The 14,751-nt window shown below is 29.6% G+C and overlaps 1 protein-coding gene across 1 annotated transcript in view; it reads right to left on the reverse strand.

Annotated features, from left to right (window-relative positions):
* Positions 1-6,587: 6,587 nt before the first annotated feature.
* Positions 6,588-14,751, reverse strand: part of LOC111417357 (serine-rich adhesin for platelets) — a 177,854-nt gene continuing 169,690 nt past the window's right edge. The window contains exon 5 of the mRNA XM_071196672.1: positions 6,588-9,187. Within this exon, the coding sequence (XP_071052773.1) occupies positions 8,731-9,187 (457 nt within the window). The 3' untranslated portion in view covers positions 6,588-8,730. The remainder of the gene's footprint in view (positions 9,188-14,751) is intronic.

The following is a 14,751-nucleotide window of genomic DNA, read 5'->3' on the forward strand; positions in this document are numbered from 1 at the left end:
AAAATGTAAATATCGTTCTAAAACCCTTAACAGCGTTATTGTTATAATGCGATTTTATTTTACTATTTTCCAAATCGCAACTATACGACTGCGAATCTAATCCGCACTCGATTGTAATCCGCATTTGATTTTAGAGCATATAAAATTTGTAAAAAGGGTGCGGATTAGATTCGAGAAAATACGGTACTTAAACCAGTGTTATAGATTTGTTTAAATATTTTGGGTATAATAAATAGAACAGAGATGCATTTATTATTATTTTGCATTTATCAATGGTAAGCGCTTTCGAAAAGTGATATGACAGAAAGTGATAAGCCGGCTTCAAACAGGGAAAATATAGGGAAACTATATGTAGTGGAAAACGAAGAGAGGAGGTGCAACATTGAAATATTGGGACTTGCGGAAACACATTGGAAGGGAGCTATCATACATTTTACGTCGAAATCATAAACAAGTGGAAGACCAACAGCAGGGTCAACGCAACAATTGAAAGGTACTACAACTTTGAACATAGTAAATTATATCGCAAGAAGTATTTTCTGGTATGTTTGCATGATGTTTTGACGTTTCTTTACGCATTGTTGGTGACTTGTTTTCAAATGTAATTAAATGAAGGAAGGAGAAGTGTTAAGGAAATAGACTTTTTTGTTGTTATTGGATACATGTCAGAATCGATAAACCAACAGAGGATCCAGATATTCTTTTATGTTGATAAATTGTTTTAAATTTGTCATTTATATTGCTGTCAATGTTTTCAATAGAATCTCTATAATACAGTGCGCGTCTTAAGTAAATCCCCGATATAGGTATAACTTGAAATAATTGGATTTGCTGTTAGAAATATCTTGAGCATTTTGTAATAGAGAAAAAAAACGAATCAATTAATTATACGTAATATTAATTATGTGTATATCGATGAGGAAAATGGAATACTCATAAATTTAAAAATTTTTCCTTTACAATTAGATATTTTTTAAGAGAGTGGCACAGATCACCGTAGTGTCACCTATGTAATAACACTTTTAATTCATCTGGTCGACTGACCTCTTGAAAACTTAAGATGGGGATTCTTTAAAAATTGCGCGCGCTTCGTTATTCCCATCTAAAATTCAACAATTAATTAATTTGCATAAAAACTATTCAACCGATATTGAATTATCATTGGATTATTTTATTTTTTACTGTATTAGAAAACAGTATAATATATAGGATGTTCCATTTCAAAAATTAAACTAAAAATAAATGGGATTATTTTAAAAGTTAAGTGATATTTTTATATAAAATAGGTTTGCGAATAAAATGTATTTTATGTTATTTTCGATTTGAAACGTAATGAGTTGATTCAGGGGGTTTCCGCTTACCTCATGTCACCTTGTCGCCTGCCTGAATCATTCTTAATGTGATCCACGTTTTCCATTATTCCTTCGCGAACGAAAAGCTTTCTAGTTTCCCAACTTTTCAGCGGTTTTTAACTTATTCACGTGGTTAATTCTTCTACATAGGGACTTTTAACACATTAATACAACTGCCTTTATATCCGTTCAATGTTGAACGACATCGTCTTTTTTATTAAAATTAATCCGAATCGCGAACAATATTGTCACAGGACCACTTTTCAGTGTTTTTTAGGATTGAATTCGAACTTTTTTAATCCAAATACATAGATTTTAAGTCAATTTTAAGACACCACGTGCTTGTCCGAACAAGCATTAAAGAATGACTATTATAAAGTTCCGCTTTACTCTATTGGTAACTTTGCTGTTTTACGTTTCCTAAATCTTACGCAGCCTCTACGCGCTGCTTACTTGGTTACGTTTTATTCTAATAGATGTTAATTCCATTATTTTTTTTTTTATCAATTATTTTGTGTCGACAATACAGTTTATCTTACACACAAATTATATTATTTTACACATAGACTAAAAATAAACTACGAAAATTATTAGAGGGTGCGTAAATGGCACTTTTAGCAAATTTTCGTTTATTTTTTTATGCATCATTAGCACTCGTAACTAGTGTTGGGAAAACTTTACAAATGATCTAATTCAATGATTATTACCTGAACACAATGAGATTTTGCATTTAGAAGCTATAGTAAATGTTGTAAATGGTTGTTTTCAGGTTACCAAATATCATTATTGGAAATATCAAGCACTTTAAAGCAGCGGTTCTTAAAATCATGTGGAAGCCAACGTAAAATTATAGAGTAAAATCGCCTTTTTGCTTCAATAAAGTGATGGTGTTTTGGATATAGACGAAGATACACGGACACTGCCAATAGTCAGCGAAACGGGTTGTATTGTATTGTTTGTATTGCACTATTATATTGTGATTGAGAATTGTTAGCACCTAATTGCCTACTGCTATATTCAGGTAATTAGTACTGTTTACGTTTATCACGTCAACATGGATAATAAGCTTAATAGAGCAGTAGAAAAACAATCATGTGCAAAAAGCCAATGCGATCTATTTAGAGTTAAAGTGTATAATCGAAGAAATTCTTTCTAATTGTAAGATACGAAAAGTTGTATTAATATAATAATATTGGTAATTAACTAAATAAAGCCTATTTTTATGAGCTTCACTTTAAAAGGAGATAACTCACCATTTTTAGCCAGCTTAAAATATCACCATGTGGAAAATTCCATACCATTGTTTCCCAAACTTTCGGCATCTATGTACCCTTTCTAAAATTTTCGTAACTCTGAGTACTCCTCGTATAAAAATTTCATATACTTTAATAACAATCAAAATTAGTATCCCTGGTTGCTAATTTTAATTTGAGATGCGGTTCTTCACAGCCCGCGACGAAACAACTGACAAGTAACGATGTCACATATTACTCATCCCTAAAAAGCTTAAAAACTATATCCTGACAACTTACTTCAATCAAATGATACTTTTGAAATAAAAATCTGAATCCTCTGATGGTTTATCATTTCTGACGTGTAGCCAATAAAATCGCATGAATCTTTAATAATTTTCTTTTCTTATTAAAAAACGAACGTGGAGGCAACCGTATGCAACAAACTAATAATAATAATAACTGAATAACAGGAAATATCCCGAAATCGACTATATATTTAATGAATTACTAAAATATGGAGGAGCGGATCTAACAAAAAAGCTGACCCAGCTATTTAACAGAGTACTGTGCCAGTCAGAAATATCAATTTAATGGCATAACAATATAACATATAACAATCCCTATATTCAAAAAAAGGGCGAAAACACTTGTCTAGAAAATTTTAGAGGAATAACACTTCTAAACACATCAATGAAATTGTTTACAAATGTAATAAAAAATAATCTAGAAAATCTTATTAATACCAAGGTTTTAGAAAAGGTCACTCAATAACGGACGCTGCATTCGTTATGAAACAATTAAAAGAAAAATCCATTGAGTTCAACACACCATTATAATATAGAGTACAAAAATTAAGAATCGATGGGTTTCAGCTCATGACGATATCTCCAACCGTTCTCAAATTAGATATAATATAGGTGTTCCATTTCAAAATACAAAGTTGACCCATTTCCGGAAAAACTAAAAGTGATAAACAATTTTTTATGCTAAAATATTGGATGCAAAAGTCCTAATTCGAAACGGGGTAATTAGATGCGATGAGTCTCATGATAACTGGTAATAAGAAAACGGTATACTGGATATATCCTTCTTTCAGATTGTATATAATAATTCAAGAAAGTTGCTGATGAGAAGAACTAAACACGGAGATATGAAGGTTATAAAGAAATTAAAGTATATTAATAAGAAGACCAACAAAGTTGATCGATATAAAACATGGGGCAGTAAATAGGATAAGTTGAAAGGTTTTTGCAATGCGTAGACCGACGATATTTGAGGGATGCTTTATTTAATAGTGAGCAATAAACCAAAAATTTGCAGTTTTATCTCTGAAGAGACAGTTAGAGACTACTTACAAAAGATGTTTTAGAAGCATGAAAACCTACATACATTGCGTTTACTACATTAGTAGACATCCACTGGTAATCAAATCACTAAAAAGAAAACAAGATCATTCTTAATATACAGGTGTCCCATGTAACTGGTTTGTTAGAACTTTTTCAGGTTCCACTATTCGTAGAGATTTAAAAGTTTGGTAGCATGGGTAGTTCATTCGGAACTTTCGATCTAAAATATTTTCAAGATGGCCGCCAATTCCGGTTTACCGGAAGTAGATCATAACATCGTTTTTTTAAATGGAATGCTATAGTTTTTATTACACCGTTTAATTGTACGTAAAAAAATAGGTTGACTTTGATACAAGTTGTTGGTACCTAAAGTTTTTCATTTTCGAGTTATTGTGGTTCATGCTCACCTCACCATGCTCTTTAAAACCCCATATCTCAGCAAACGTTGATTCAAAAAAGATCTACATTGGCACGATTACTCTTCAGATGCTGTCAAACAGATTTGTTGTATCGGAGTATCTTATACAGGTGGTCAAAAATTGAATTACTGTTTCTGTATATTCAATGGCGAGAAACTCGAAAATTTTAAATGGAACGCCCCATATTTTTTTAGTCTATCAGAAAGGGAATTTAATTCTCTACAAATTATCTATAAACAATACTATACCTATTTATTGTAGTTTGCCTCGTATTGGGAAATTTGTTAAAACATGCACAAAATGCAGGTATTCTTATTAGAAAGCTATGGAATTTTGACAGTTTTTGGTCCATGTTTGTATTATTGTTGTCATTAGTTACATTTGGCGACGGGTCATTGAACATCATGGCAGATTATTTCAATGCCGATATTTGAAATTTATTTTGTAGTGATGGTGAAAGTAATAAACTTTTAGACAGTCAGTATCGAACACTTAATGAGAGATGCATAAGAAACCTAACGCCATCACAAGGTAAAATTTCAAAAAATTGATAAAGATTTTCTTACTTCTAGACATATCGAGACCAAAAGAAACCGCATATTTCCGGTCACCAGTGATGAAGACAACAAAATAAATATTTTATCGTATTTTATTGCATTTCCAAATTCAATTTAATAACAAATTTATATTATAAACTTATATTTTTATCCAAATCTAGTTTTTCTCATTAATTTTTTCTTTTAATTGTTTCATTTATTTGATCTTCTGTTTATTATTTTTAGTAAGTAAAAGCTAGTAAACTAAGACATTATCAATCGTAGCTAATAGTAGAAATAATAATAGAAATAAATTAAACGAAAAACTGTCGAAATGTCATGGTCTTCTAATAAAAATACAAAGGGTTTCATGCATTTCCTGCATGTTTTGATAAATTTCCCAATAAGCGAGAAACTACAATAAATAGGTATAGGAATATTTATAGATAAATTGTAGAGAATTAAATTCCCTTTTGGGTAGTCTAACAAAATATGGGCGTTTCATTTGCAATTTTCGTTTCATTTTGAATGTACATTCAAAAAAGCTCTACATTGAGAGATACAGTGGCGGGGATATCGGGTTTTAAAGAGCATGGTGAAATTTGCAAAAAAAGACTTAAAATCAAAATAACTCGAAAACGAAAGACGCTAGGTACCAATAACTTTTATGAAAGTCAACATATTTTTTTACGTATAATTAAAAGATGTAATAAAGTTCTAACGAACCAGTTACGTGAGACACCTGTATATAATAATTGAAGGAAGCGAAATAGTCTACTAGTTGAAAAGAAAAACAATGCTGGTGTGAATTACATTTATGCAGATGTGTTGTTGCTTATTAGTACAACAGGAAAGCATGGAGTTATTGATAAGGTATACTTTTATGTAATAAAATCGAAAAAATATAAACACAATGAACATAACTATCAATATAGTTTCAGATAACAGTAAAAAGTATAAGAACAAATAGTTGCATCCATAAAAACTATAATTAACTATTTCATTATACAATAAATTTCCCTTTAAAATTAGTGTTTCTTCATTTATATGTTGAGGGAAAAATTTTTGTATTTGAATTTCCATAGAGTTGGATTATGCATTTATACGTACAAATTGTTGAATTTAAATAACAATATCAATGTCATAAAATGATAGAAGATTAAGGATAGTTGTGTATATGAATAACAAGCGACTTCTTGAGATTTGTCAATGTTAATGGGGCCGTTCCACATTTTTTTTTATTGGCTTATTCGATAGTTTAACAAAATTGAAGACTTCTATAATTTTTTATTTTTCAAACTGGCCTTTAGTTTTTGCAAAAAAAAAAATGAAAATTTCAAAAAAACTTTGATGACGTCACCGTCGTTTCGCACGCGGTTAGTTGAAATAAAAGTCAATAAAAGGTGTATGAGCGAGATGTCACGTGAATCTTATGCGCTAGAAGAAGAGATCCGAACGATGAACGTTTGTGTTTTCTTTATCTTAAACCTTGTAAACGTCACCAAAGCTTTTATACAGGGGATTTTGAATTTTAATATTAATTATTGCAAAATTTAAACAATTTTTTATTTATTTTTTACCAATTCTTCTATTTTTACATAGTTTATCGATTTGTTGAAAGTTTTTTCTATTTGATTATCTTTCTATTTTGTGTTATCAACTTTTGTTAAGAAAAGGTAATGAAATAAAACAACAGAAACTGTTTGTACACTTAAATTATTCAATGCAATGCAGCTTGATATACAAATTAGTTTTGAAAAGATTTTACAATATAGTACATAAAATACGAAACCTATCATATTAAAAATTTGTCATATAAATATAGTTACACGAAAATAATATACAAATTACATAATATATCAAGTATTTATCCACGGGAAGAGGAAGAGGGGGTCATATTGTATACAATAAGGAGAAGGAGAATTACAATATAAATGAGGTCTGGGCGTGGTGTAAAGTGCATTTATTTTATTTCATAAAATTTTATATAGTATTTATATTTCTTACTTATATTTTAAGAATGTACAATCTACATCTATACATCATCTCATTTTCTTTTCATTTTTTTTAAAGCGATAAGCTGCTCGTTATATTACAGACACAGAGCTGTTCGTTATTACAGTCATATAATTATTATATTACTTTTTTTTTAATTACTAAATATATATTAAATATATCTTCTTTGCACCAGGTAGTTTATTTTTTATACAACAATAATGGCCCCAAACTCATGAGACCATCAACCAACCATAACACAGGGATCCGATGTAAACAGGTTCGATACAATAAATATAGGATGATGATTCTGGTATCAAAATAAATAAATATTACATAGAGTTTTCTCTTTTTGATTTCAAAACTTATCCAGACACACAAAAACAATACTTTATTAATATTTAATAAATTAATTTTACCACAAGATTTGGAATGTTTTATAATCTTCACAAATTTAGTGTCTTTGAAAAAATAATGAAAAGAAATCTATTTAAATGATATTAATCAATAAAAACCAAAGGGCACATAAATTCCAGATAATCAAATTAATAGAGCAGTTTTAAGGTTTTAACGTTATTAGTTTCTTTCCCTAGTACAATTTGAGTAATAAAACTAAACTTAATAAATATTTCTATAAAATAATTAATAAAATCAAGATATGTTTTTTGTTGTTGTATATAATAAACATTTATTAATAAAACGTGTTAATAAATAATTTTGAAACAATCACAAAACACGAGATAGATATATTTTTATAGGAACTATTACATAGAAAAGTATTCATATTGCCTTAATATTTGTAATAATTTATTTAATTTTCAACAATGTTTATGTGATATGTTTTAACTGCAAAATGTTTTGAATAAGTTTTAAAATAAATCGCGCGGTGCGTTTAAATGGAATACTAAAAATTATTGCTTAATTTATTATATAAATATATTATTGTTTCTTTTTGCACATAATAATAAGCTTTAATAAGAATTCTTTTCTTAAATTTATGGCATGCAAAGTGCATTTTAGATATTTTAAGTGTATGTATTTATATTTATGTGATATTGAAGAAAATGAATTATTTATTAATTTAAGTAGCTTCATGAATATATCGATGGTAATAGGTATTATTATTTGAGCTTATTATAATATATAATTGGGAAAAATCATTTTTTTACTTTTTGAGAAACATTTTAATAAAGAAACTTAAATGTTTACAATGACATTGTTATTTATTATTTATGATGTTCTTCTAAGCCGAAAATGCATTTTAATGAATTCTTTTAGTTTTATATTACTTTTGGCACAACTCCAAAATGCTTCCTGACAATAAAATTTTCTCAAAACTTCCCGAATTAATATAATGTCTGTTGAAAAATCGTTTGGCACACAATCCCTATGGCAGCGATATTCTTTAATTTATTAAATTCTATCAACTGGGTAATAATTCATTTTGAGGAGAGAAGAAAACATTTTTTTATAGGAATTGTTATTCATAGTTTTTAACTTTATAAGTATTATCAATTGTAAACAATGTCATTGTAGAGATTAACAAAATATTCAAAAATTAATTTTACATCAGTTAATTTCATAATTAATAAACAAATTATAAGATAAAAAATCGATTTCTACGATATTATTTTGTGTGTCTGGATAGAAAATATCGTTCCAATAAATCTTATTCATTAATACCTCGTAACCATTACAATCGGTTTCTCCTGATTTATTCCTCTTATTATCTCTTTTTTATTTTTTCATTTAATTTTATTTTCTCTATAAAATATATATGTATCAACAAATGAAGTCTATTGACTACGGTGAGATAGAGGGTAAACGGTTTGATCCGCGTCTTAAGATTATTGTATTACACAGCACTTGCATTTCGGTTTCTTCTTGATGACGACGTGTTCGACTTGATTTGCGTCCGATGGGGTTTGCGCAGCTATCGTTCCCCGTTGGACGTCAAGAGCTGCAGGGCCTCCACCTGGCTTCGAATCGTTTTGAAGAGCAGCCCCGTTAGTGGCGTTTGCCGTTGAATTCGTTTTTGGCGACGCTGAAGAATTTAGGGCGGTTGCCGGAGTTGCGTTTAAGGGTGACGCTTTTTTTGGGGATTCGGTGATGGGCGTCGTTGAGTGTGTGTTGTTCGTCGAGCCGTGGTCGATTTGGTCCGTGAAATGTGGGGGTATCGGCGATGAACCACCCCCTGACGTGGGAGTAATTGGTTTTCCACCTTTTATTAGTTGCACGATTTCGTCTGCTTCTCTACTTAGGTCACCACCTGGCCTAAATGGATTATCCCAACCGCTATCCGTACTGAAAATTAAAAAATTAAATAAATTAAAATAAGAATAATGGAAAAACTATCAAATTTTTAATTCAACACCAAACAAATGTTTACTGTGTTTAGTATACAATTTGTCTTTTTAATTCCTTTCTTACAAAAGGGGAAATAAGGTTGAAGTATAAAAAAATGAAATATCAAGTAATATACAATTTTACAGCTTGTCTTTTATCAGGTGTTGAGATCAAGCTTTATTAGAACTTTTATTCTTTACTCAATGATATACTGATGAGAAGCACAAGTATAGACGTACTTGAAAGTACGCCTATACTACATTTAGATACATCTGATAGCCTAATATTGTTGTGGAAGAGACACTGCAGAACAAAAATTGCCATTGTTTAAGAAGAACGAAAGGCTTCCAAGAGGACTACGTATTTCATGGCTTTATGACTTCGTATGACAACTGTTTAGAGAAATAGATCGTTTTAATCAACGTCGAAAGTGCTACGTAATCGGTAGTGATGGAACGGGTAGTGATTTTGCGAAAAGCCTGATACCGGATATTCGGCATCCTCTTCGACCGAAATTGACGATCATTTCAAAAATTTATTTCTCAAGAACTAAAAGTTATTTTTCAAAACGGCTTATTGCATTAAAAAGAGGATACTTTAATTAATAATTAGTGATATTTCCACAAAGATCCTTCAAGAAGTGAATTTTATAGCGAATTTTGAAAGTTATCGATGAAAATTGCAACATCGAAAATTTTATCAAAACTTCAAATATTGTTTTCTCAAAAACTAAAAGCTATTTTTCAAAACGGGTTGGTTCATTGGAAAGAGGGCACTTTTATTAACACTTTGGGAAATGTTCATACTCATATTCCAAGAACTGGATTTTATACGAATTTTTAAAACTTAATCGGCGGAAATTGGCAAATTCGAAAAAATTGTCGATCATTTCAAACATTTATTTCTCAAGAACTGAAAGTGATTTTTCAAAACGGTTTTTTGCATTAAAAAGAGGACACTTTAATTAGTAATTGGTGATATTTCCACAAGGATCCTTTAAGAAATGAATTTTATAGCTAATTTTGAAACTTATCGATGAAAATTGCAACATCGAATATTTTATCAGAACTTCAAATATTGTTTTCTCAAAAACTTAAAGTTATTTTTCAAAACGTGTTGGTTCATTGGAAAGAGGACACTCTTATTAACACTTTGGGAAATTTTCATACTCATATTCCAAGAACTGGATTTTATACGAATTTTTAAAACTTAATCGGCGGAAATTGCCAAATTCGAAAAAATTGTCGATCGTTTCAAACATTTATTTCTCAAGAACTGAAAGTGATTTTTCAAAACGGTTTTTAGCATTAAAAAGAGAACACTTTAATTAGTAATTGGTGATACTTCCATAAGGATCCTTCAAGAAATGAATTTTATAGCGAATTTTGGAAGTTATCGATGAAAATTGCAACATCGTAAATTTTATCAAAACTTCAAATATTGTTTTCTCAAAAACTAAAAGTTATTTTTCAAAACGGGTTGATTCACTGGAAAGAGGACACTTTTATTAACACTTTGGGAAATTTTCATACTCATATTCCAAGAAATGGATTTTATACGAATTTTTGAAACTTAATCGGCGAAAATTGTAAAATTCGAAAAAATTGTCGATCATTTCAAAAATTTATTTCTCAGAATCTAAAAGCGATTTTTCAAAACGGCTTGTTGCATTAAAAAGAGGATACTTTAATAATCGAAAGTGAACGAACCATCCATTCCCTATTGTTCAGTAAGATTTTAAAAAATGGCAAATTCAAAGGATCTATATTTGAAAGAATTGTTAATGAAAATCAACATCTTCTTTCGTGGATTCTTCTTAGAAGAAAAACAAAACAATTACATTAGACTAAATATGACCGCACAGTCGTCTATATGAAAATTAAAAAAAAACAATTCTTGTATGAAATGGAATCTGAACCCTTTTTTTGTAAAATGAGAAAAATTTTATGAAAATAATTTCAAAGCAAAGTTTAATAATTTTATAAGCTCAAAATATCAAAACAGCAGCAGACTTTACCACTTCAACAGAACATATTCTCGTTTCAGTATCCACTTTCATTCTTGCATCGAATTTTAATGCCATTCATAACCCGTCGTACCCGTCGTCATTGGTATTATTTTCCAGAGAGCACAAAAAAATCCATCGGCTAGAAACGAATATATCGTCGAAAATTTGTATATGTATAGTGAAATCGCTATCAGTATATAGAAATTGATGGTTTATAAAAGGATTTCTGTTGCTATGAAGGTTTTCAGATGTTTTGAAGCAATAAGCAAATAAGAAAAGCAATAAGAACACTAAATGAAATTATCTAGAACAGTAAATATGGAAAAACTGGTCGATGTTTAGTGATCAACTACTTTCATTTGAAAAGTTTTAGTCCAACTAACATTAAAGTAGATCTAGATGACTGAAGTCACGCGAATTAACAAACATGGTAGCCATTTTAAAAGGACCTGTAGGAAGCATATTGGCTGAAAATTTGGACATGAGAGAGGTGTTGGAAAAATCGGTGCACTGCTTACTTATACTAGAGCAGATTTGCGTTAATTTATAACCATGGACCAAAAAATGGTAAAATGATGGAAATGGTGAAAATCCGTTCCAAGAAAGTCAAAGACACTTCAATTCGCTGGATATTTCCAGAATAAGAATAGAAAAAATAATTAACGGTGAGTATTATGGGTATTTCTATTTCGATGATCAAAACAGATGAGTTAAAGGTCTTATAGTATCCTCACGTAAATAATTCGTCAGATTTAGCCAACATGAATTATTTTCCTAAGTTGAAAAAATAGTTTTGTAGTAAAAGATTTGCTCACAATGAAGATAGAGACGATTCTAATTACAAATAAGAGTATATTGTATTTTTAAAAATCAGAATTGATATCATGTTTGAAATATAGATCAAAAAAATATCATTTTGGTAGCTCCAGACAAAGTATAAATGAGCAAATGATGAAGTTCAAAGGTTAAATTGTACTGAAGCAAAATGAGAAATATGGATATAAGTTTATGCCTTTAGGAAGAAAAGCTGTGAATATCTTGTTAAGATTTTAAAATTATACAACACTCTGTCATATGCAGTTATAATTTCAAGAAATTTTTAGTATATATAAGTAAAATTTGTGTAAAATGTTTTCTGCGAATGAATGATACATTTGAATATCTATACAATGATATAATAGAGGCTTGCGACTTGGTAGATCAGTGCTCTTTATTGTTTCCTTGGCTACTGAGTTTACAATAACTTATGATTATAGTGTACATTGATGGACAAAAACTGGTCATCAACTTATACCATCAGGTATATCTTATTTTAGTTAGCAATGTAATTAAAGTTGCATACCCACCAACGAGAATTTAATTTCAAATCTTAAGCTTTCCGATGTTATTTTATTGTAGATATTCGCGTTTTGCGTAGTAGAGTTCGAATTAACATCAAAATGTAATTAATTATTACAGCTTTAACATTAATATTAAAATAACATTACATGTATAATGTAAATATTTACAGTATTTACTCATAAACATAGGCAACGTAAAAAAACTTTAATAGGCAAAATGTTGTTTATTTCTAACACTTTCGGAGTACCTTTTCAAATTTTGTGTTGGCTTAGGTCAAATAAAAAAAGAAAGTGTGATTAACGGACACTGGGGAAACGAGAGATAATACCCAGGGATCAGTGGCTTCATTGATAAACGTAATATTAAGAACTTGCGCGTTACTGGTTTATAAGGGATTAGATTTCTCTCCGATAATGATTGTATTTTAAAAGTAAATATAATAAACTATATATATTTGTAAATGGTTTATAAAGTAAACTCCATATATTTATGCTCCGCGAGGTTGCAATGTTTTATGTTGGTTAAATAATTAACATCTAAGATAAAACAATTTCTTTTTGTTATATTAAAAAGTTATATTCTTAAGTGGAAATTATTTTAATTCATCGATTTTTAAGTGAGATAATGTGAATAAACATTTATGAAAAGGTTTAGTATCAGAGACAAAATCATAATTATCTCCGCTTTTAAATCGGGAAGCTATAGAAGTGAATTGATAAGAGGTTTTAGTGTCCTGTGATTAAGCCTCAAGATTGCTTGGTTAAATGATTAAACAATGTAACTTAAGTAACATAACAGTAAATGTATTATTTATCTTACTTTATTACTTGATTATCTTTTGAAAATCGGGACGATATAACAACTTTTGAGATATCAAATGATTTGGAAATAAACAACAGTACTCATTATTTTCAAAGATTAATAAACCGTTAATAATATTTGCCAATTTTGTTAACCAAGATCGGTTTACTAAACATTTTATTAATAATTTATCAAAAAGTTGAGCTCGTTAAAATACCAGACTTATTTCCATTAAAACATACGGTGTAAGTAAATTGATCGATAACTGAGTTATCGTGGTTTGTTGTTTGGCTTATATTATCTTTCTGCAGTTGCAATAAACATTTCAAATGATTATTATTTATTTTATTAACGCATCAATACGATTGATTTGATACGATAATCACTATTTATTTAATTTACTAAAATAACTAAAATAGAATATAAGTAATTGTTGAACGTCGATCCGTTTTATAACATTTTTTTTGAAACCATGGAATAAAGATGTAATTCTTGTATAAAAAGTGACAGAGAAATTAAAGAGACAGGTCACTTACAAGTTCCCAAATAAAAGTAAAGATTTTGGGCCAAAAGCAGCGAGTGAAAAACAAAAGGGTAGACAGAAATTTTAGAATACATTTTTAATCTAAATGACAAAGAACTTAACGAAATACCGGTTGAAATCCAGCGGAACAAAATCTCCATGTAAGCTCTTGGGATTTACTTAATTACAAGAGAAGTATTAAAACATTTAACAAGAAAAGATACTTAGTTAATTATTAACCAGATTATCGACGGAGCATTTAGACTTGGGTTTGTTCCAAAAGTGATTATTACACCTGATAAATCTCTCTTTACTGTATATCATCATCATTATTGGCACCACAACCCCTGGTGGGTCTTGGCCTGTTCTAGGATCAGCTTGCACTCTCTTCTATGTAGTTTCTAACTATCAGCATTTTTAGACTTTCTTCCACCTGGTCATTATATCTGCTTCTAGGTCCGCCTCTCTTGCGGGTTACAAAAAGTCTGGCGAAAGGTTTGTTTGAACCAAAAAATACAAAATTAAATTCGTACATGCTGATTTTATATATAAAGGAAACAATATTTATCAATCCGAAGAGTGGCAATCAAATACCACAAGCCAATACCGCAAAATATCTAGGAATAATGCTTAATTAGAAATTATACTGAACATGGGTTGATTACAAATAGGTGTTGAAAAGGAAAGTAAATTATGAGAAAAACGTAAAACCGTTTGGTGTCAAAACTGCGTTTTTCAATGTCGAACTAAAAGAAAATTTTATCCATCAATCAATTTTAAATTGTTTGCCTCCGCTAAAAATATTACATAATTTTTAAAAAAACTTCTCAAGGTCAAAACATTTTCATT

The sequence above is a fragment of the Onthophagus taurus genome, chromosome 1 (genome assembly GCF_036711975.1).
Source record: "Onthophagus taurus isolate NC chromosome 1, IU_Otau_3.0, whole genome shotgun sequence".
NCBI classification, from domain to species: Eukaryota; Metazoa; Arthropoda; class Insecta; order Coleoptera; family Scarabaeidae; genus Onthophagus; species Onthophagus taurus.